Raw genomic sequence first — 23,280 nt, forward strand, 5'->3', positions numbered from 1 at the left:
CAGTCTTGGTCCGATATCAGCAGTATCGGTGCAGTGCACGCAGGTGGAGACGAAGTGGGTCATGGATAGCGTCCGCTGTCGTAACCGTTCGAGGCAGACGCGAAGGAGGCGTGTGTTCCTCCGCTGTTGCTGTTTCCTCGCCCTTTTCCTAGCTGATTCGCGGCTCACTTACATGCTGGTATAGATACAGCGGACCACTACCACGGCATGTGCTCACGTGCACCGCTGTTGTGATGCACAAGAGATGCTTGCTGCGCCACCACGTGTGCCCTTCCAGCTGGTACTTACTCCGGCTTGGCTGGAAAGTGCCTCTGACGGTTACCGGAGAATCGAAATCTCGGCGTCCGCAGACGCGTGGGTATGTGCGTGGGGGAGGGGGGGCACAGCGGCGCCGGTACCCTCGAACCCCCTCGCTTCCTTTTTCATCGATCCCCTTTCCCCTCCACAAGCCTTCGCTTCTTTCGGCACTGCCTTCAACGGTGTCGCCCGGGTGGCGGGAAAGCTGATTGCCTGCAGATCTGAACAGCTGAGCCGCGTCGGTTCACCTCTCTCTTTTTCCTCGCTCCTTCCCCTCTTCTCAGTGAGCTCACCTACACTCTCGGGCTTGCACAATACCTGTGCACCGACGCGAACAAGCTCGGTGACGCTGGCAGTGCTGCAATGACGACCATCTCCGCCTCGAGGCGTTTCGATCCCTTTCATGTCGCGACATGGTACCGCTTCATTGAGCAGGATGACCTGCGCATGATAACCTGCGAGTTGCGCGGCGAACTAGAATCAGCGTTTGATGTGCACGCGTGTTCTGCCAAGTGTCGGCAGTCCGTGCTGAGTTCCCTTCTCTTGTGGGCGAACCTAGCACGTGAGCACCGCCACGTAGTGCAGTGGAACTCGGAGGACAACATCAATCTCGGTCAGGGTCTCGTGCAGCATCTCCTCGACCTCACGGCGGAGCTTCAGGGCATCAACACGGATGAGATCTACGCTGCGCTCCGGGCCGAACAACATCCCTTTCTCAAGAAAATGTATGAGACTCAGCAGTCCCGCGGCGTGGGCTGCGGGGTCTGGCGTGGGCGGGACAGATGTGCCGCCTCCGAGCTGAAGCGAGACGCCTCTTGCCCCATCAGCCCCACAACGTCCGTTCAGTGTTCTATGCCGGCGTCATTGCAAGGGAAGCCAGTAGTATGCGAACCACAGCTGACGAGCGAGCCAACTGTTAAGAGCCCACCGGCGCTTACCCATGATGCACAAGCGCTTCCGGCGAAAATGGCATTAGCACCACAAACGCCCCAGGGCACGTTCCCTCCATCCATCTTTCCACCGGGGTACGCCTTCTCCGTCAAATACCTCAAGAGGGCTGCTCTGGGAAACACCGCAGGTTATGGTACTGCGCCTTCGACGTTGATGCAGGGGTCAAGTGTCCCCGTGAATGCCCCTATCGAAAGAAGCGCGCCGCGCCACATGCCCGCAAGCAGAAGCGTATCAGCCACGGTAAATGAGAAACCATTGCTGATGGGGAAGCAAGCGGGTGCGGCAGCGGCTGCACCCGCTGCGCCTTCATCAACAGAGGCCTCATCTCTACGAAGAGCTGCACAACCGGTGGTGCTTCGTCAAGAAAGCTACACAGTCCGGCCTACCCACCAAGTTTCGCAGGAGGGGCCCTTTGAAGGACTCGCAACGCAGTCGATGTGCGTGGCCGCTAAAGATGTCGCAGGGAGCGTTGCCGCCGACCCCCTTGCGGTCAAGAAAGCGGTAGATTCGTCTGACAGAACCTCTGCTCCTTCCACAACCGCACTCAAGTCACCGACGGTAGAGGTCCTCCAGTCATCGCCGTCACCACCAGCCGAATCTGTGCGTCCCCCTTTTTTCTCGAAGAAAACGTACATCTACTCGGATTCAGAGGGCACGACAGAATCTGACACGTCTCCCGCAGCGCCCTCGACCCCTGTTCGCGCCACCAGCGCTTCTCCAACCTTGCCGACGCCGGCAGCAACAACGCCTTCGACCGTCCCAGCCGCGCTGCTGAAGTACAGAGATGGCGGCACAGAGGACCTACTGCAGGCTTTCTGGAGCGATCTTTCGGTTGACCCTGATGGGATATCGGCCTGGTCTGAGCGGCGACTGGCCATCACGGAGGATGACCAACAAATACCTTTGGAGGTGGCCGCGCTAGCCCCGCTCTCCCTCGACAAACTCAAGCGTCGAATGGAGCCTAAAGTCGTCAAGCGGGTGGATCAGCTGTTTCAATACCTCCACACCGAGGCGCGGGCCGCACTTCCCCCCCACCAGGAAGTCTCAGCTCTGCTGTCAGGACGCGACATTGAGCAATTAAGGGCAGCTGAGTTGATTCGGCCATCAAAGAAAAGCGCTGGTCCGGACACTGTACTTGCCTTTACTGTGGTGGAGAGTAAGAGCAAGGAGACGAGGCGGCGCTTTCTGTCGTGGCCGCGAGGCAGCAACGAGCAGGTTATCAGCAGCGGCTACGAGCCACACGTCCCACTACACCACATCTCCACTTACCTGGACGCTGTAAATGCGCCATGCGGCTGTGTAGAAAGCTTGGAGAACTGCTTTGATCAGGTTCTGCTGCCCCCTGATCTGCAGGAGCGCTTCCTCTTCACCGATGCTCGTGAGCGTCGGTGGTGTCTTACGCGACTTCCGCTTGGTCACATTGTGTCCACGGAGATTGTACAGATTATTCTTTCCACGCTCTGCGGGCACCCGTCCTACACGCTGCAGTCTCACGCAACAGCAAATGCGGTGCACAGCGATGTGTGGGTGCACACCGTGCGCTTGTACGGCCCCGTGAACGACGTTCAGAAAGCTCGCAAGAAGCTGTGGGCTGCGTGCATCGACTGCAGTGCTGCGGTGACGGCGTCTTCTGGGGGTGGCCCCAATGCTACGTACGAATTTCTTGGTGTGCTCTTCGATCACGGCGCGCACGAGGTTTCTGTAGACGCCGACTTCCTCAGGCGCGTCGAGTCGCCAAAGCGGACGATGTCAACACGGGACTTAGAGCGGCTGTACACGCAGCTCCTTTTCTGCTCGGCTGTGCTACAAGTCGCTGTCTCAGAGTACTACAAGGTGTTGAAGATAGTATACGACCGACTCTCCACGCTACAGGAGCACCCCCAGGAGCTACACACACCATCCCCGCTGCCCCCATGCACATGCACGCAGGTGCAGAGGTGGCACGAGGCAATCTTGAAGACTGCACCACGACGTGTCGGGGTGGTGTCTTCGCCGTGTATGTCACTATTTGTCGAGCTGACTACCGCGAAGTGGCAGGTCGTGCTAGTCAATGAGGAGACGCAAGAGACGTGGAACGCGGAGGGATCGCTGCTGGATATCCTCGGCACCGCAGTCGTGGCTGCAGCGATCACGAGTGCCTTTGTGTGTTTCCAACCGTGTATCGAGAAAGGCGCGCATGTGAAGATCAAAATAATGGGCGGCAAGCCCACGGGGGGGTCCAGCAGCACGCCCGAGGAGGCCATCTCCGTCTTCATCAGATCCCACCTTGTGGCGCGCACCTTTTCATTCGAGGTGGCCTACTTGGACGTACCAGCGTCTTCGAACGGCACCGCTGATGCTGCCGCAACTTTGAAAGATGCTCACAACGGTGGGCACGAATAAGGAGGTTGCCGGTCATCGATGCACGCCCCGGCTACGAATGAGTGCGGCTGCACCACTTCGCCAGCACACCTGAGATGGCAGTGCCTGACGGAGGGAGCGAAGAGTTCCCTGATGTTTTGATTGCGACTGCATTTTGGTATCTTATTAGGGAGTATCGACATCGTGCATCGGGCGGCTTCCAGCCACGATATACGCGTCCAGATCCAGGCATGGTATCTTCCCCCCTCCTCCTCCCACTACCACCACTTGTTGGAACTTGAGAACGACGTTGGCGGGGAACACTACATTGCCTGCACACGCATCTTAACTTTATTCTGGCCTTTTTCTATCGTCTCAGCGGCCATGTGAATCATAATGCATACAGAGAGTCGCCCCGCTCTGTTTCTTCGGAGTTGTAAGAACGACAGCAAGTGCGGTAGGGATGGAATAGATCCGTTGGTCGTCTCTCCTTAGCGACGTCCTACCCGTTTGCCCTGTCGCTCATGGTACACGATTCCATAGAAGAGCCCATCTTACCGCAGCCATTTTCCCCTCCTTCCTCTAGCAGTACTTCGACACCAAAGCGCGAGAGTAGGCAATATTCATGAACGCACTGAACACTCTTCACTGGACGACGGTTGCGTGGCTCTTTGTGACCCTCACATATGGGAACCACGCGCATGCGCGATTCCAGCAGTCTATGCTTCGCCTCTGTTTCTTATTTTTCGTCTTCCCCCCTCCCCCATGCGCACCTGTCATCGATCTTATGGTACGTATTAGCAGTGCCCTCAGCTTCCTCCCTCCCCCCTTTCTCTGTTTTTCCTCTGTATGGGGACAAAGAGAGAGAAGTTGCTTCTCGCGATCACTGCCCCAAGGTCAAGAAGGGGACGGTGAGGTAGACCGGGCGCAGGAAGAAGCTGGTGCATGTCTCATTGCATCGAAGGACCGGTCTCCTTGAGAGTCGTTGAGCGGGAGCGATGAGGTGAAGCTTATGGGCAAGCGAGGAGGCTTGCTACTACGTATAAGGAGTAGGAAGAAAGAGGGAGGAGAGAAAAAAGAACCGTAATGGTCATTCCTCCACCTCATGGACGTCGACGACAGGCAGATCGTTTCATGCACGCTATCAGGGTTCAGTGTCTATTCTGTAGGACATTCGCAGCGTTACGTCGCTGCGGTTGTCGGAGAGCAAGGCCCAGGACGGTGCTGCGTCGCAGCAACCTGCAAATGTGGACGCGTATGTGTCATCGGCTTGAAAGACAGAGCGTTCGTCTACCGCGCAGGGAGTCTCACCTGGTGCTCGTATGGCCCACTAATAGGGGTAGCCTTCGTCACGTTGAAAGATGCTCCTTGTGGAGACGGGCATGGTGGGGGCCGCCGTGAGGCGGGTTGCTGCTCTTCTTCGAGTCCAGGGCTGAGTGGTGCTTGTTTGGTGCTGCATGGCGGCGAAAGAGGGGCACGCCCGCCCACCACAGAAAAAATATCGCTCTTGAGGTTTTGGTGGCCGGCTCAGATGCTCTCCTCTGGCACACTTAACCTCCCCCCTGCCCGGCGCGGGCATGTCTTCCTCGTATACAGGCTCTGTGGACTGTTGTGACTGCGGCCCCGCTCCTCATTCTCGGCGGTAGAAGAAGCGGCTCGTAGGCGAAACATTCTTTAGTCCAACTCCCCTCTCCTGCCGTTCCCTTCTAATCTGTGGTGACAACCGACGATAAATTGCGCACATCTGCAGGCTAAACTAAAGACGGCGGTGCACCACTTCCCGCTCGGCAAGATGTTCCCTTTCGGCTACGCCATCACAGGCACGCAGAGGCGCGCAATCGAGGAAGCCTACAACACGAAAAAAGAGTACCTCAACGCTCGTATTGCCCCTCTCTACGCATCGACCAACCCGGCGTCGCTGTGGAACGCGATTGTAAAGTACCGCCTCGTGAAGGAGAGCGAGGCTGGTGCAGCTGTGGACACATACAGCGACCTGGTGCTGACCTACGAGGGTTACCGAAACATGGTTTATGAGGTACTCTTTCATGTCACACCCGACGAGGACGCCGTGGCGGATACGCAGGTGCGGGAGTGGCGTCGTAGCGTCTACTTTCACCACCCTTTTCTTTCACCGGCAACGTTTCTCGCCTTTATACGATCGTCTCACGGGGCCGTGCCAGCAGTTCCCCTGTATGCTTTTGCGGCCAAGCGGCTGCTGCTGTTTCGCATTCGAGTTGAGCTGGAGCTGGATGCCTCAGCGCCACCACCGATCTTCCTAGACCATGCGCAGCGCGCCATCGGCGGCCGTCTCCCGTGCCCGCCGAGCGCGTCGTCGCCGCTGTCGAATGGGTTGACGCAAGAAGACATAGAACTCTTTATCTCGGACCTCGTCCCTAACCTGCGCCTCGTACGCGACATGCCGCCTTGGATGCTGCCCTACTACCTGTGCCATGCGTCCCGTAAGTTCATGTTTATGTGCGACACGCGTGGTGTGGGGGCGATTCCGATCGACACCTTCATGAAGAGTGAGGTGTTCTCTGAGCTGCTGCGTATGTTTGAGAGCGATGCGCAGGATGCCGTCATCACCTTCCCGAAAGGCTGCCTGGTCGAGGTACCGGCTAAGTTTTCCTCGCCGACCGCCGACGCAGAGGACACCGTCGCAGCACTTGTACTCTCCTACGAAGGTGAGGGAAACGCGTTGTCGGACGTCTATGAGATGCAGCTGCTGGAGGGCGAGACGAAGTTGCAGGTACCACGGGAGCAGATCTACTGGAGCGCCGCCTCCATGGACTACGTGCAGGCGGAGCTGCTGAGTATGGACAATTGGTTCTCCCTCGCACTGATGAGCCGCATCTACGAGCACTTTACCGCTCTCGACGCTGACGGTGACGGCGTTCTCACTCGCGAGGAGCTGTCACACTACAGCAATGACAGCTTCACACAGCTTTCGATTCAGCGCGTGTTTGAGTGTCATGTGAATCACAGCGGCAGCCGCCACATTATGGATTACAAGACTTACTTGAACTTTGTGATCGCAACAGAGCACGCTGCGACGCGGCCAGCGATGCGGTACATTTGGGCCGTCTTAGACCTAGACGACACGAAAACTCATATCAAGATCGCCACGCTTCACTGCTTCTGCAAAGAGATCGCGAGCGAGCTTGTTGCTAATGGACTTATGGTGAACATCTCGGCGCAGTCCATCCTGTCCGAAATCGTAGACATGATCAATCCTGCATGGCACGAATGGGTGACGTTCGAGGACATCGAGAAGTCTGGTCAGCAGGCTACCATTCTTCCTATTCTTCTCAGCTACCGTAACTTCTACGCCTACGACTGCCGCGAGCAGACGGCGGCGTCTGCCAACGATGAATATGCGGATATTCCTGACAAGTGAGATGGAGAAGAGAGTACACAAGAGAGAACGTGCTTAGGCGTCCGTGACAGGGGGCACAGGGGGTGGGAGTCAGCCACCCGACTACCTCTCCCCTCTCTCCTTGATTCCCAGCACGAAAGCACATTCCTCTTCCCGCTGCTGTCGCTGGTATCGACTGAGGCGTGCCCACTTTTTCCTCTGTATCATACTTGCATGGGTGTCTGTGCGTGCTGCCATGCACGTTTCCTTCTCATTAACTTTGATATTCAACCGAGGTGCAGCGTGATGGCCTCTCCTGCGACGGCTGTAATACGAGCCGCACGCGGCGGCACACGTAATCCCACCGATTCCGTCCCACACCGAACAGCGCCAGTAGACCGGACGCACTTCCAGCGCCTCTCCCGATAACAGAACATTATTCTCTGTCGATAGAAAGACACGGTGCATCCTTGTGTGAGGTGCAGCGACATAATGATGCACTTCTCAATCGCTTCCCCCCCGCTCATCTTCTTTCGTTTCCCTACCCCTTTACCATCCCCGCTGCCCTCCACACCCCTTCCTTACATACACGCGGGCGGCCGGCTACCTTTGTCTATCGCATCCACCGCTCCCTTTCTCGATTTCGCTGCGCACATCCTAATGCGCGACGGACCCCCAGATTGGGGCTAAACAATGGTAAACTATCCGAAGAAGAAGGTGATGCACTGCGACGACGCGCGCTGCAACGCGCACAAGTCGTTCAAGGTAGTGCAGTACAAGGCCGGCAAGGCTCGCCTCTTCGCTCGCGGCAAGCGCCGTTACGACCGCAAGCAGTCTGGTTATGGTGGTCAGACCAAGCCTGTCTTCCACAAGAAGGCCAAGACGACGAAGAAGATCGTACTTAAGCTCCAGTGCTCTGGGTGCAAGTGCATCCGCCAGATTGTTCTCAAGCGCACGAAGCACTTTGAGCTGAACGACAAGAAGAAGACAGGCAACAAGGACCCCACCTGGTAAGCCAGTCAAGCTCTCCGTCCCTCAGCCTGCACGATGAGTGCCATTCCCGCCCCCTGTCATTCCTCTCCTTTTTTTGGCTTCCTGTCTCAAGATGATTTTCGATTCTTCGACTAACCTGATGAAAGCAGCCGAGGCACTGCGAAGAAACCCGTCTGTACCGTCCTCATCGTTCTCTGTCACTCCGCGCATCTCGAATGCAAGGGGCTTTGGCAGACGGCAGACTGGGGTGGGGGGCATTCATCGGCACTGCAGATGCGTGCCGGCAGTTATATCCGTACGCGAACATATTGTCGCAGCGCGACTGCTCTGCTGAGTAGAATAGTCGCATGTCTCTCTTGAACCATTTCACACTATCGTCCATTCCCCTCCCCCCTCCCCCCTCTCACCCCTTCTCTCTCTCCTCGCTTTCTTCACAGATCAGTACCCATATACCCATTTATCTTCTCAGCCCCTCTCCCTTGTCTCGTCATCAACCAAGATGCTCCGCTACACGTACCGCGCTCTCGCTCGCAAGGCTGGCAGCAAGGGTTTTGCAGCCGCCTCCAGTGCCGCCGTCGCCGCTCACACTGCACCGGGTACCCCTCCGGCTGGAGTGAGCATTCCCCCGATCCCGGGCGTGCGCAGCGCCCGCGCGTTCCGTTCGCAGAAGCTGGCGGCGGTGGCTCCGCCGCCTCCCACCAACTCCAGCAAGAGAATCATTATCGCAAAACCATCGAGCCATTCCAAGGCGGTGCCAAAGGCTCGCCCGTCAAAGTTGACCAAGATGCCGAAAAAGGTCGTCGCGCCAGCGAAGGAATCGCCCGCTAAGCGCTCCAGGGGACCGCAGAGCGCCGCCAAGGAAATATCCAAAAAGGCGAAGGCCATCAAGGCCCGTAAGTAAGAGCACTTTCTCAGTTTGGGTGATGAGATACCCGGCTTCGGGGGAAAAGGAGACTTAGCATCGAGACGCCATAACAGTGACAGAGAGCAAGGTTCTCTCAGCCGCCTCAGCCTCGCTCACGACGACTCGCACTTTCTCTTACTCGCATCTCTCCCCTTCCCCTCCCCTAACGGACCCCCTGCTCTTTTCTCTGGAGCCGTTGTTGTCGGCAACTCATCACTCACCCCTGCCATAGAGTAACCGTCATGTTTTCTTCGCTTTCGTCTTCTCTTACCGTAAGCTCACTTGCGAATTCATTCTGAGCCAGGTCCAGTCCCTCGATGGTCGCTGCCTCTTCCTCTGTATGTCTGTCTACACCCACACACTTTCCTCTGCCACCACCCCACCCTCTCCTCTACTCTCTCACTGTTTGCCTTGCTGATGGTGCACGTGTGTGTGTGTGCGCGCAGGTGCGATCGTCTTTTCGCTCATGCCACGCTTACTGTTGATGTAGTGGAAGTGTTGGTGCTCTCTAACTGATCGTTGTTTCTTTTTCGTTTTTCTCTATGAGTGTGTCGGGGTTCGGATGTGGGCGGGCCTGCACCCTCGGCCCTCTCTCCCGCTCCGCCTTCTGTGGTTAGTCATGTCGTGCGTGGCACCTGTTTTACTCGTGTCACACCACCTCCTCTTCCTCTTCGTCCACCTTCTTCACCCTTCTCCCACTGCCCGTGCCACAGAAAGGGTAAGCAGCGGGTGAGAGAGGTACAGGTCGTGCGAGCGACGCGGACGCGGAAGGAAGAGGGGAGAACGCATAGAACTGATAATCCCAATGCAATATCGGCGGACTGCCTTCTCGGAAGAAAAAAGAACGGAAAAGACATATTCATCATGCAATCAGACGTGCATGTGGTCTATCACGACGCGATTCGCACGTGCATGCAGATCTATTGCGTCACGGCCCCTAAGAACTCTGCATCGCCTTCCTCCTGCTCGTCCTCTCTCTCTTCATGCCGAACGAGGATGGCTCCAAAAAGGGTATGCTCGTCCCTGCGCTGGTACGCAGGCAGGCGACGCTAGACCCCTTCGCCGAGCTAAAGGCGCATCCACCTCTCTTTTCCGGTTTACCATAGGTGTCCCTGCTGCTGTCGAACTCGTCTCGACTATCTGGACACCCTCCATCCCACCCCCCTCTCTCCCGGCCCGCCCACTGCCATCACCCTCTCACACACCGTAGCACAGCAGTCGCGGCTTGGTGTGTCTGTGTGTGGTGATTGCGGACAGCATATGTGGTGCGAGGCCTCTCCATAGACCTTTCAACAGAAAACGAGAGGGCCATAGTTACCAAGACAGCACAGCATCCCTTGGCGGTGCTGGCGGTGCTGCTACTCACACAATCCTAACACCATCACGCTCGAGGGGTGTCCGCTCCCTTTCTTTGTGGTGGTCTTTCCTTTATTATTCCCGCTTCCTGCCGCTTTCATTGTGCAAGAGAAAATGTTGAGAACGCTTTTGCTCCTCGGTGGACGCGTCCGTCGACCACCGCTCCTCCGAGCGGCAGCTAAAGCAGTCGCGCACGGCTCAAAGGACGCAGCTCGAGCGGTCCGCCACCGGGAGGAGGTGGAGGCGGAGAAGCAGTTTTTGAAACTCATCAGCACGGCCCGAGTTCAACGACAGCGGCGAATCGCCGAGGCCATAAAGCGAGCCGTAGCAGCCCAGCCTAGGGACCCAGCGTTGCCAAAGAACGGCGTGCGCTACGCCGAAAATCGAAAGATTGCCAAGGCAGAACTACTAGCCGTAGAGAAGGAAAGGGCGCAGAGTCCTGCACGGCCTAAGGTGCCGCAGCGGCTGACTAAGAAACCGCCTGCACCGCAGACTAGCACAACGGATAAGAAGAAACAAGCGGAAAAAGAGAAACGCTTCTTCGCCTTACTGCGACGCCGAGTAGAGCAGCGCAACGCGCGTTTCAGAGCCATGCTTGCAAAGGCCATCAAGTTAGAGAAGGCAAAAGAGGCAGCCCAGGCAAAGGCCCAGGCCAAAGAAGAGGCCGCCGCCAAGGAAAAGGCGGAGGCACTCTGTAAAGCCGAGTCTACAGCGCAAGCGGAAAAACGCTTTGAAGAAATTATCCGGCGACTCCAGGAGCAACGGGCTGCGCGCGTGAGGTCGATTGTGGAGAGGCGCATGAAGAAGGCAGCAGCCGAGGCAGAAGCCACCACTGCGAATGCCGAAGAGGAATTTGCCGCGGAGCTTCAGCGCCTTGAGGAGGAGCGGGACGCACGCGTCCGGGAAATTATCGCGGAGCATATGGGTGCAGCAGATGTGAAGAAAGACGAAAAGGACGCGGGCACATTGGAAGTGGCGCCACCCACGGCTGCCTCGGCAAGCCGCAGATCGAGCAGCGAGGTGATCGCTGCCGCTGCGGCTTTACCGGAAACGACTGATGATGCCGCCACGGCAGCACCAGTGCAGGCAGATGCGGCACCTGTGGAAGTCGAAGCGGTCGAAAGGGCTTCGGAGAGGGTTATTATGCCACCAAATCGACGCCGTCTTGCATTAGCACAGCCGCAGGAGACAATGGATTTGCCGAGCCCAGCGCCAGAGGAGCCTCTTGAGAAAGCGGAGGCCACAACGCCAGACGAGTTGGGGCCTAACGTGGCCGCTCAACTGCCATCCTCACCACCGCCGCGTCAGGCGACCGCTGCCGACCAGGAGGAGCTGGCGATGGCGCATCAAAACTTCGTGGCGCACCTAAAAAAAGCGAAGGAGCGCACCACAGCCCCACCGGCGGTCCGTGCCTTACAAGTGGCGAGGGCGCCTGCCTCCCCATCACCGACTACGAGAACCTGGGTGGCGGCCGAGAGTCCAACAGGGCTCTTCCGCCTATAGTGAAGCACGGGTGGCCCGCCTGCCTTCGTCGTCGTTTAGGGTGGCTGGTGGTCTGTATATGTCGTAACGGAAAGGGGAAAAGACGACGCGGGCGGTTTGAGTGCGTACGATTGAGCTTTGCGATAGAGCGGCGCGGAGAATCATTCCTCTCTTTTTTTTCTTATTCCGGTGATGGGCGCGATGCAAAGGAGGGTGGCGCAGTACCGTTCCTTTTTCTCCCGAATGCGCATCGACTGTGTGTGTGTGTGTGCGTAAGAAATGGGCGCCGCATCGGCCATCACGGCGCCACAGCATCTAACCGATCCCTCCTTCCTTCCTCTCTTCCACCTCTCTGCTCCCGAGGCAGGACAACTGGGATGGATGACAAGCTTCGCCCACTGCCATAGATGCTGTAGTCCTGTGTGTTGTGCTGTTGTTGGTCTTTGCATTTTGACAGGTGCACCCTTTGGTTGTATCTTTTTCTTTGTTGTTTCGTCTATGTGTGGCGGTCTGGAGATGAGCCATGGCGTAGGGGGGTGGACGCGTGTGCATGAGTCGGCGGAGATCCTTAGAGAGGCGGTGTGGCGTGTGCACCCGCCTGGTTTGCACCTCCCCCTCGCATCGCTCGTCACCGCGTGTGCTGCGCTCATACGTGCTCGCCTTCGTGTTTTTTGTTTTCCTCTCCCCTTCGCCTGATCGCACCACTCATACACCGCGAGCTGCGACTGCCTCCTCCATAGAAATCGGCACCCCTGTGTGCTCCAAATGGAAACAGAAGCTCTCTTTCGGTGATACTGGAGGTGGGAAGGACACTCGGCTCCTCTACCGTGTACACACCTCAAAGGTGCCTCTTTCATGGTTACCCACCAAGAAACACCAGATTCCTTCGTGCCGCTCCTACGCAACCCACTTGTGGGCGACGACGATGTGAACCTATTCCTTTCTCTCCCGTTCTATCAGCCACGTGCACGCGAGCGCTTTTCTGAAACGGCTCCCGGTCGCACATCGCGCTTTCCAGGGCGACACGTAGTGTTCTCTGTGCCGCCAGCATTCCCTCTCGCTACCTCCCTTTTTGGTTGCCTGCTTCGCTGCCCACACCCTGCATGTAGTGATGCGGGCGCTCTCTGTGTGCACTCGCGTCTTCCCACAGACTTGCTGCACGCCCTCCCATCACTTGCCTTCTTGTGGTGCCCTGATGGCCCTCACTGGCGCGCCGTGGCTTGCCATCCCACTTGCCACCATTACGGCAGTGGGAGTTGTGACTGCAATCGTGAACCTTCGCAACCGTCGAATGCTTCGCCAGCGGGCAGCCTCGAGAGCGTCACATGATGCCCAGTCTGTTATAGACGCGGTTGCACTTCTTGCCGACAACCCCCGGGATGGGGCCTACCCCTCGATCGCGACTGCTAAGGCGGTGGTGATAGAGCTGAACACCATGCACCGGCGCATCGTCGTGTCCCCGTGCCGGCTGCGCAGCATCCGTTACAGTTTGTTAGCCCTCTTCGACTGCTACGCAGTCGCGTGCCGGTGTAGTACAGTCTCGGATGCGATAAAGGCAGACGTGTGGAATTGCCTCTGTGCCATTGTGGAAGCCCACATACAGGCGTACGTCAGCGCCACTGGACTATCAGCAAACCCATCTGAGGCTTCGACCGCGCTGGCCGTGTGCGAAATGCTTCACTCACACAGCTATCATGTGGCGCGCTTCCTAAAGACGCCGCTGGCCTCGCAGCCTTTGCTGCTGGGCTCGCCTCCTCGGCATCTTCTGGCACAAGCGGTGCGCAAAAATCGTTCCGAGAGCAGCAGCGTCCGCTCCCTCGCTCTCTTCGCACGCCTCCTCCACACCACATGCACTCGATCGGAACAGCTGCTGTTCGTCCTCCTTGTCGTCCTTCACGTCGTGACCCTGTCATGGTCCATGCAAACCTCGTCGGTGGCGGCGGTGCCGTCGGCTTTCCGCTACACCTTAGACGTCTTGAATGAAGCCACTACGACTAGCGCCGCACACGTCTGCACATGGAGGCGGTTTGTGTGGGCCGTTTTGTTTTCTTCACCGGGGCGCACGTTAGCCAGCGCCGCTGTCGGTGTCGTCGCCTCGCATCTCTTCAACTCGGCCAAAGAAGCCGCCTCGGATGCCGTACTGCGGCACGTCCACATCACCCTCAAGACGGACACGCTGCTGGCGCTCACGCGCTTTGACTTTGTTGCCGACGCACATTGGGCGCTACCAGGCCGCGTCTACAGTGCACTTGACGTGGTGAACAGCTTCTCCATCGCCGACATTGAGCGCTTCCTGGATGTAGCGGGAGAACGACTGCAGCGGTGGCGTACTGTGTGGCGGCTTCCGGTGGCGTGCTCGGTAGGGTGGCTGGCACGTCAAGGGCTGGACTGGCTGCAGCAGTGTTGGATGCGTGCCTGCCTCATGACATCCTTTGTCGCGTGCTATGCAGCAGGCGAGACGGGCTGCTATACAGCCCCACGCGAGCGTTTCGGCAGTGCTGCATGTGACCTTTCGTTGGCCCCGTATCTCACGCACTACGGTCTCCAAGCCTTGTTACTTGCTGCGGCATCTCCTTCTAGGGTGGGACACTCACCATCTGCCGTAGTGCAGTGGTTGGCAGAGCACACTCGATGGCCACTTGCGCCGCGCGCCTGCCTCACGGCAACAGAGCAGGTATTGGAAACTGTCTCGGCTGCCGCTGGGGCTTCCTCGATTCTCCGCGCTCGATATGACGCGGTGCGTCAGCTCTGTGCATCGCCTCTGGAGGATGCGCAAGAGCCCTCCTCCTTTGCCGCCACCTTGAGCCTGCGACGTGCGAGCGGAGGCGGCGCCTTCGGGCCACCGATCTGGTCGCCATCCTTGCCAGTGGTCTCGGTCATGCTTGACGGCGACGTTCTGGAAGAGGTGATGGACAAGGCGCTTTCAAGCTGCACTGGCGTTCCGATAATGGCGGCTGTTGCCGTGAGCGAGGCTCAGTCGCAGGCGCAGCAGCGCACGCAGTCCCCCCTGTCGGAGGATGCTGTGGCAGCCATCTTCGATGTTACCAGGGTGGTAGACAGCGGAGCCGTATTTGTAGTGCCGCCGACCCGGCCTTGGACGCTGATGTCCTCCTTCCAGTTCGACGTGCAAGTAGCGCAGTTGCGCTATCACGAGCGCCAGTCGTACTCGCAGAGCGTAGAGACGCTCGTCTACGTCCAGCGCACGCATCAGCCCGTGCTCGACGGGCGGCCGTGGGCGCACTACCCCACACCACCATCCCTTCTGCGCCCCGGCGACGGCAGCAACACTGCCTGGCGTGTGACGTTCGATCACGTCTCCTTCCGCTATCCAGGCACCGACCATGACGTGCTGCATGATATCACGTTTGACGTGGTGGCTGGTGGCTTTCTCGGCATCGTTGGCTACAGCGGGGCGGGGAAGAGTACGCTGCTGCTGCTGCTCTCCCGCGTGTACGCGCCGACGCGTGGGCACATCCGCATAAACGGCCACCCAATCGAGTGCATCCCGCCCCGCGCGCTTCGTCGCCGACTCGGAAACTGCTGGCAGGGCGACAGAGACACCTGCTTCTTGGAAGGGGTGAGCGTTGAGCGTAACGTGGCCTACGGCAACCTTGCAGGTGCCTCTGTCGGCACCGTTAGCGCGGCGCTCGAGCACGCCTGCGTGAATGCCGCGGTTGCTGCACGCCCCAACGGGTTGAGGGAGCCGCTACGGTGCGGCGAATGGAGCGACGGTGAGGTGGCGCGGCTCATGCTTGCGCGTGCGCTCATGCTCTCTTCCACCGACGCAGGCGTGTACATCCTCGACGAATGCACCAGCTGCCTCGACTCCGTGACGGAGGCCCAGGTGCTCTCAAGCGTTCTGTGTCGACCGAGGAACACCACGCGTGTTATGGTGTCTCATCGCCTCGCGTCGGTGCGCATGGCGGACGAGATTCTCGTCCTCGCGCATGGACGGATAGTGGAGCGAGGCACCTGGGCGCAGCTTCTCCGCAGTGGTGACGACTCCCTCTTCTGCACCCTCTACCGTTCACAGGCCCTCAGCTGACCACGAGCCCGTGGGAGGGCAAAAGAGGGAGAGAGCTCACTTTTTCACGTGCAGAGCATTGTTGGTTTCTGCGATGTCTCGTGTTGTTGTTGTTGTCCTTGGCCGCTGCTACTCAGCCCTCTTCATGTCTGATGGGGAATAGGAAAAGAAAGAGCACTCCCACTCATTAAACGAAACGGAAACGCACGCACAGACACGCGGGACAGGACCTCTCCCTCCTCCTCTCCAAGCATTTTGCAGAAATTCGGATGCGCTGTTGCCGGCACTTCCACACCGCGGCTCCACATCTTTTCTTTCGCTTGTATCTGCCACCTTTGCCCTCGCCTTCTTCCTTGCACGGCACAGCTTCCTTGCCACTACCACCGCTGCCGCCACGTTTGCCTGCGTTGCCGTTAGCCTTTAGCCGACGTCGCTGCCTCCACCCGTGTATCCTTCCTTTTTTGGCCGCCGCCATGAAGTCTGTCTTGAGGGCCGGCGTGGGGAAGGATGTCAACGTGATCGTGCCATCGAAGGAGCTCACCATCAAACAGATCCAGGAGCAGATCCCCGCCAAGTACTTTCAGCGTTCGGTGACGTGGGGCCTATACTACGTTCTCCGCGACTGTTGCCAGCTGCTCGCTGGGTACTTCATCATGTACCGCATGGTGATGCCAGCGTTAGCCGGTCTTGAAAGTTTCGTCTACGAAGCCGCTGGTGCCAGCTGGGCCAGCTGGGCGCTCGTCAACGCCGTGAAGCTGGCTGCGTGGAATGGGTTTTGGTTTGTGCAGGGCCTCAATGGGACCGCTCTGTGGGTGCTCGCCCACGAATGTGGGCACCAGGCGCTGCACCCGTACCGCACTCTGAACAACGCGATTGGACTCGTCCTCCACTCCGTCCTTCTCGTTCCGTACCACAGCTGGCGCATCAGTCATGGCAACCACCACAAGCACACGAACCACCTCACCAAGGATACTGTGTTCGTGCCGCGCAAGGAGACGAAGGTAATCGACCTCGTTGAGGAGACGCCACTGGCGATGCTGTGCGGCATGTTTGTCATGTTCATCTTCGGCTGGCCGGGGTACCTGTTGCTCAACGCGGCGAGCCAGGACTACGGTCGCCGCACCAACCACTTCGAGCCATCGTCACCGCTCTTTCGCAAAGAGGACGCGCACGATATCGTGGTGTCTGACATCGCCATCCTCGCCGTACTCGCCGTCATGGGTCTCTGCGTCTACTACTACGGCGCGTACCACTTCGTTTGCTGGTACGTTGTGCCGTACCTGTGGGTGAACTTCTGGCTCATTTTCATCACCTACCTCCAGCATACAGACATCCGCATCCCGCATTACAGCCATGACCACTGGACCTTTGTCCGAGGCGCCATCTCCGCCGTCGATCGCGACTTTGGCTTCATCCTTAACAGCTGGCTGCACCACATCAACGACTCTCATGTCGTCCACCACCTCTTTAGCCAGATGCCCTTCTACAGCGCCATTATCGTCACCCGCAGGTATATCAAGGACATCCTTGGTGACACCTATGTGGAGGACAAGCGCCCGATGCTCCACATGCTCTGGGATAACTGGAAACGTTGCCGCTATGTCGTTGCGTCTGAAGGTCTCTGCGTTTTTTATGGCTCCAGCAAAAAGCGCTCCTAATCCGTAGCTCCCGACGACGTTGGCATCTCTCCCCTCATGTATGGAGGGAACTGCTCCTCTTTTCTTTCGTTTTTCTCTCCCCCTTTCTGTCGCCGTGCCTCTCACTTGCTCCTCTTCCTCAGCTACCCTGCCGCGCGACGCTCTGCTTGCAGACGCAAACAGCGACGAAGCGACAAGAGACCCGTCATCGAACATGCGAAAGGCCCAATGGCAGGAGCTGATGGTGTCGACGCCCGGCGTCTTCATAAATCTTCAGGGAGAGATAATGTAATGACGTGAGCAAAGTCTGTAGCATGAGCCTAAAGAAGTGCATGATTGAAGAACTGCTTCGCGTCTTGCACACGTTTTTTTCAGCCGTTTGGGTTTTAGTGTCTTCTTCCCCTTTCCTTTCTGTCTTGGGCGTTAGCCGCGTAATTGGCATAATCCGCTCCCTCACCCCACACAACTGCAGAAGAAGTGCTCCGGGAGCCGCGCCCACACCCCGCCCGGCGCAACACCGCATAGGAGAACCCCCTCCTCCAGCAACGAACCCTTCACCACCGCCTCGCCTCTTCCCGGCCTCATCTTTCCAGTGCTCCCTCCCACCTTCGCCCATTTTCCCCGTCGGTGGCGCCGGGCGCCAGGCGCGCCCTCCGCCCCTGCCCACGCCCGGCCATGCGCACGGGCCCAAAGCACCCCCCCGCAAACAAAGAAGCCGCCGCAACCTGCCGGAAAAAAGAACAGCTCCGCGTTGGCAAGATACACATTCCCCGCCAACCACCACGCAAACAAAAGCCGAGAACGACCCCCCTCCTCGCCACCAAGTGAATAGCGGAAGCACGGCCCGATAGTGAGGGCAGGGCGCATATCAAAACGTATAGGCGCTACGAAACCGTTGGACAGCGAAATGCTTGCTACCGACATATCAATCCTCTTCCTCGGGCATGTGAATTGTTTTCTGGCAAAGCCTCCACCTACCCATCCTGTGGGAAACCCTACACCGCACACAGCGTACTCGTCCGTACCCTTCCCCATGCGAGAAACATAGACATTCTTGTTTTCTTTCGACTTAATTTCCTTAGCCGCCCGACCGTCTTCGTGAGCATGTCATTTTGCAACAAACTCGAGGCAGGATACAGCCCCCTCCAAACCATGCAAATGCCTTCCAGCCTCTCTCAGCCATGCGCCTCGCTCATGAGAATACCCTCCGTGACACCGTGTACACGCCCATGATGAATACGGACAAGCAGATCATCAAGAGAAGGACAAAAAAGGGAATTTGGAGCGACGACGGCGTGAGCGTCCCCAACCACGTCCACCTCTGGGGAGAAAGTAAGCCGTAACGCTCAACAGCCGTCATGCAACACGAAAAAAAAGAGAGTAGAATACTCAGCACCGACGCCGTAAAGGAAAATGGAACAGGGACGAGTGTGAACACACTTCAATGCCCGCGCACAGTACCGATCGCTGACCCCGGTTGAAACGATGCTGGCAGCCTACACCATTTTCTCAGGTGACCGGGATACAGACACACTGGGAGTCACTGAGTTTGTGGACGACAAATTTGTGTTTGAGCACATGCGCTGCCGCACCCAGATTTCACAAAGCACCTGTTCGGTGGCACCGCCGATATATATATATATATATATATGTTGCAGCCATCGTGCATTTACAATACCCGCTGTTTCAACTACGGAACTCCACCTGCTAGATTACAGGCTGCTCGAGACTCCCCCGGCACGCCTGGTTGGAGAGGGCGACCAGCCGTCGGACATGGACAGCGAAGCGGCGAAGTTGTTCCGGGCAACGAAGCCACTGATCATCCTGGGAGGAGGCTACGCACCCATTTACGGTCCGGACGGACAGCAGATGGTGGCAGCCGACTACACAGCGCTGGAGCAACAGATGGACCAGCCCCAGAAGCAGATGGAGGCGTACGCCAAGCACTCGCAGCGGCAGAGCTAGCCACGAGAACCGCAGCAGCAGCCCGCACGGAAGAGCGGGGGGTACCGCAGCCGAGGGGCGCGCCAGCCGCCACCGCAGATCATGTGGCATGGCGGTGGGGTGGGGCCCAACGAGCCGGCCAGCGCGGTACGGGACAAGGCCGACCCAAGTACAAAAAACTGAGAAGTCCTTGCCGGGACGAAGACAGCGTCCTGAAGAAGGGCCGGCCCTCCACAGAGGAACTGTGGGGTGGAGACTTGCGCGCGGGGAAGACGCCCAACAGGGAACTGGACGCGATTCTTCAGCGCTACCTCCCACCAGGGAAAGTACTACCGTGCGACACGTTGCCTAACCTAACTCAGCAGCACATCGCGCGCATTCAGGACTCGGTGCGGAAGCACGGGGTCCTTTACTTTCCCCTTTTTATCCGGCACCACTGGATTGCGGGGGTGCTGACACGGGCCGAGGGTAAGCGCACCTACGCGCTCACGGTCTTTGATTCCGCCCCGTCGGACCCTGTACAACGCGACTTGCGTCGGGGTCTGCAGGCGATGTGGCCACGCCTTGCTATCCCCAACGGATACTGCGCGAGACAGGCTCGCGGCAGTGAGGACTGTGGGCTGTACATGGTGGCGTCGTTCTTCTCCCACCACTACGCCTGCCCCATCGGCGATGCCTCCGCCCTGCCGGGCCGACTGCGCCGCTTCCTCACCCGCGCTACGCAGGAGAGGATGTCCGCCGAGACCTTTACGGCGGCCATGCGGAAGGAGCTGGAGCAGCGGCCATCACCCGCCCCCCATCCACCACGGCGCCTCGACAGGAGGAGCCAGAGCTGGAGGGCGGCCACGCGTCGAGTGTCGAGGAGCTGATAGAGGCGCACGACGCGGCCGCCACAGCCGCCGCGCGGCGCAAACTGCGCTACATGCTCACGGCATCGGCGCTCGCGAACTTCGCGGACGGCGCACACCGGTCCTTCGCCGTGGAGGCGATGTGCAGGCGCGCCAGAGCGTACGGATTCGATGCCGGCAAACCCGCCGACGTGGCGGACGCCCTGGTGCGCATGGGCTTCTCTGTGCACCCGTATGGAAAACCGACGCGCAACGGGAAGGCCCGCCTGCTGGACGAGTCCGCGCTGTCCGACACATCGAAGCACTTCCTGATCGTGCAGGGAGTCGCGCACGCTGGCCTGCCGCGGTGCCTCAGAGGAGGCTGGGTGTTCCAACTCGGGGCGCGGTTCACAGGAACGGCGTCGGCGCGCGAGGGAGCATATGAGGGCCACTATGCGGTGACGGCGAAACCGCGCGAGGCGACGGTCGGCGTGTACACGGTGGCGCCTCCGCGGGCAGCCGAGGCAGCGGAGCAGGCAGAGGACTCGCGCACGTTGGCAGCGCCAACGGTCGGCCGGCAGGCCGCGGAAGCTGGTGCCCCGAGGGGCACCCACGCGAAGGACCCCTTCCTGGCGGACGCGGGACGAGCAGAGGAGGACGGGCTGAGCACCACGCCGCCCGACACGGCGCCCGGAGAACTTCTCCATGAGCAGCACGCGGCGCTCTACGGAGAGACGGCGCTCCCCTAAAAACGGGGACGGCGGGCGAGCTGGGGGCGCGCCTGCCCACGAGGGTGGTACATCTACCCGGACAGGCCCCCACACGTCAGCGCGGTGGCATGGGCCGCGGTGTCGCCGGAGGTCCGCGCGGGCCACATACGCTGGCTGCGAGAACTGCGGTCGATGCCGAGCGACCTGCTGGACTGCGACCTGGCAAAGGCGGTCATCCACCTGATCGTGCGAGCGGCTCGGGCGCGGAACTGGCAGTGGCCCACCATCTCCAAGGCCCTGGCGTCCGTCAAGGGCGCGCTGCTGAACCTCCCCCCTGTACACAAACCAGGCGGACGGATACGATTTGTCGACCTCACCGGAGTTCCGGGCGGCGGCCACCGCGGCGAGGCGCTTCGAGAGGGAGTCGGAGACGCACCCACCCGCCCCGCTGCGGGTGGAGGAGATGCAGAGGGCCTACAAGGAGCTCTGCCGCACCCACCCGCGCGCCGCGCTCTTCCTGAAGCTGGCGTGGCACTGCGCCGCACGAGCGGGCGACCTGGGGACACTCCTGACAAAGGACGTGCACATCTCCGCACTCTCGGAGAGCTCGCCGACGGCCTCAGTGAGTATCACGATCCGCTATGGAAAGGGTGCGAGGTTCCGCGGGCCCTATGCGATAGGGACGCGATTGCAGCGAGAGGACGCGGCCCTGCTGCTGAAGCTGGTGAGGAGCCGAGGCCCAACGCAGCGCCTGTTTGCGGACGTGACGAGCCTCCGCGATCAGGTGCGAGCAGCGCTGCGCCGCGTGAACCCTGCGGCGGCCCTCCCGTCCATCCGGAAGGGCGCCGCCCGTTACCTGGCAGCGAACGGCGTATCCGAGGCGGACCTCATGCGGATCACCGGCCACACGCGAGCGGACACGCTCAAGCGGTACCTGGGCTATGGCCTCCAGCCAACGAAGGAGGCCGTTGCCGCGCAGGAAAGCGCCGCGCAAGTCCTCCTAGGATTGACCAGCTAGGATGGGAGGCACCGACGGCGAAGAGCCTGGGGGTGTCGGACGCGGAGCTGTATGCGGAGACGCGCCGCATGCAGGGGCTGCCACCGGTGGCGACGCTGCCCGACGCGCGGCAGTGGCCCCTGCACCTGAAGCGCACCACGCCGCTGGACCTGGCGGCCGTGCGGGAAATGCCCACGGCGCACAGCCGCACGAAGCGGTTCCTGGAGCAGGCCATCCAATACATGAACCCGAGGCGGTTCGTGGGCCTGCGCACTTCACGCACGGTGAAGACGGCGTCCCTGCCGCTCGCGGACGTTCTGAGAGCGGTGGAGATGGGGAAGTTCGAGCGTTGCGACTGGCAACCTCGCCACCCAGCCTCGCGCCGGCCGCTGCCGGAGGGCGTGCGCGGGGTGAACACGTTCTCTGTCCCAGAGATGAAAGGCCGACGACGGCTGATCACCGAGCCGCACCTCAACGCCCTGGTCTCGAAGCAGGAGCTGCCGAAGGTGGAGCATCCGACCCGCCAGTGGCGGCGCCAGGAGCTCCGCTACGCGCGGTACATGTTCCAGCTCGACTTTGTGGCGTTCTACGACGCCATCCCCTTGCCGGAGGAGATGCGGAACACGTTTGTGTTCCGCGCACGCGACCATGTCCTCTACCGGTGCTGCACGCTGCCCACCGGCGCACGATGGAGCGTAGCGGTGGGGCAGGCGGTGACATGGACGATCGTGGACATCGACACACCAGTGACGGTCTTCACCATGATCGACAACATGCTCATCGCGGCGCGCGAGGGGCAGGAGCGTGCGTTTCTATCCGCGGTGCGGCGCATCCTAGCCCGCATCCGGACGGCGAACCTCCTCACCTCCCCGGATCGGGAGACCGTGGCGGCCATGTCGGACGAGGAGCTGCTATCCTTGGCACGGGCCGACAACACGTTCCTGGGAGAGGACTTCCATTGGAACGGGAGCGAGCGGGTGGTACGCAACGCGCTCAAGACGGTGGCCAAGTTGAAACTGGCGCTCCGAGCGACGCGCTTCTCATGCCGGTCTTTCGCGTCCCTGGCGTCGCTGGTCATGTACGCCATGCACACGACGCGCCTGAACCCGGCGGAGGCGTTCCCCTTGCAGCAGGCGTGCCGAGCCATGTTTCGGCTCGTGGACCGCGGCCGGGATTGGGACGACGAGGTGCCCTATGTGGGGTCGAACGTCCTCGCGTGCCTCCAATCGGTCGGCGGACGCCTGGTCGAGAACGAGTGGTGGAGGATCGCGGACAGGACCGCGGCCAGCTACGAGGATGGCACGTACGACGCCATCTGCTTCACGGACGCGTCGGCCGACGGGTGGGGAGCGGTGGTGCGGTACGCGAACGGCACCACCGACGCCCTGCAGCAGAGGTGGGTCACGGGCTTGCACCCGAAAGGTCGCGTCGGCGAAGGCTCGCCACGCACGCGGGTGCCGGAC

The 23,280-nt window shown here is 59.8% G+C and overlaps 8 protein-coding genes across 8 annotated transcripts in view; all 8 read left to right on the plus strand.

The window, feature by feature from the left end:
* Window positions 1–660: 660 nt before the first annotated feature.
* Window positions 661–3,630, plus strand: LSCM1_02838 (uncharacterized protein; the record flags this gene model as incomplete). Its single annotated transcript, XM_067320404.1, has 1 exon — window positions 661–3,630. One exon carries the CDS (start codon window positions 661–663, stop codon window positions 3,628–3,630), a length of 2,970 nt encoding a protein of 989 aa, XP_067175779.1.
* A 1,750-nt stretch (window positions 3,631–5,380) lies between these two features.
* On the plus strand, window positions 5,381–6,985 carry LSCM1_02839 (uncharacterized protein; the record flags this gene model as incomplete). Its single annotated transcript, XM_067320405.1, has 1 exon — window positions 5,381–6,985. One exon carries the CDS (start codon window positions 5,381–5,383, stop codon window positions 6,983–6,985), a length of 1,605 nt encoding a protein of 534 aa, XP_067175780.1.
* Window positions 6,986–7,636: 651 nt separating this feature from the next.
* Window positions 7,637–7,957, plus strand: LSCM1_02840 (uncharacterized protein; the record flags this gene model as incomplete). Its single annotated transcript, XM_067320406.1, has 1 exon — window positions 7,637–7,957. The coding sequence occupies one exon, from the start codon at window positions 7,637–7,639 to the stop codon at window positions 7,955–7,957; it is 321 nt and encodes a 106-aa protein (XP_067175781.1).
* A 478-nt stretch (window positions 7,958–8,435) lies between these two features.
* Window positions 8,436–8,837, plus strand: LSCM1_02841 (uncharacterized protein; the record flags this gene model as incomplete). Its single annotated transcript, XM_067320407.1, has 1 exon — window positions 8,436–8,837. One exon carries the CDS (start codon window positions 8,436–8,438, stop codon window positions 8,835–8,837), a length of 402 nt encoding a protein of 133 aa, XP_067175782.1.
* A 1,473-nt stretch (window positions 8,838–10,310) lies between these two features.
* LSCM1_02842 (uncharacterized protein) lies at window positions 10,311–11,699 on the plus strand (the record flags this gene model as incomplete). The annotated part of the gene is made up of 1 exon (XM_067320408.1): window positions 10,311–11,699. One exon carries the CDS (start codon window positions 10,311–10,313, stop codon window positions 11,697–11,699), a length of 1,389 nt encoding a protein of 462 aa, XP_067175783.1.
* Window positions 11,700–12,873: 1,174 nt separating this feature from the next.
* LSCM1_02843 (uncharacterized protein) lies at window positions 12,874–15,723 on the plus strand (the record flags this gene model as incomplete). The annotated part of the gene is made up of 1 exon (XM_067320409.1): window positions 12,874–15,723. The coding sequence occupies one exon, from the start codon at window positions 12,874–12,876 to the stop codon at window positions 15,721–15,723; it is 2,850 nt and encodes a 949-aa protein (XP_067175784.1).
* A 452-nt stretch (window positions 15,724–16,175) lies between these two features.
* On the plus strand, window positions 16,176–17,360 carry LSCM1_02844 (uncharacterized protein; the record flags this gene model as incomplete). Its single annotated transcript, XM_067320410.1, has 1 exon — window positions 16,176–17,360. The coding sequence occupies one exon, from the start codon at window positions 16,176–16,178 to the stop codon at window positions 17,358–17,360; it is 1,185 nt and encodes a 394-aa protein (XP_067175785.1).
* A 3,652-nt stretch (window positions 17,361–21,012) lies between these two features.
* Window positions 21,013–23,280, plus strand: part of LSCM1_02846 (uncharacterized protein) — a gene marked incomplete at both ends in the record, with an annotated part of 2,622 nt that continues 354 nt past the window's right edge. The window contains one exon of the mRNA XM_067320411.1: window positions 21,013–23,280. This exon is cut by the window's right edge and continues 354 nt beyond it. Within this exon, the coding sequence (XP_067175786.1) occupies window positions 21,013–23,280 (2,268 nt within the window).

Source organism: Leishmania martiniquensis, chromosome 33 (assembly GCF_017916325.1).
Source record: "Leishmania martiniquensis isolate LSCM1 chromosome 33, whole genome shotgun sequence".
Taxonomy (NCBI): Eukaryota; Euglenozoa; class Kinetoplastea; order Trypanosomatida; family Trypanosomatidae; genus Leishmania; species Leishmania martiniquensis.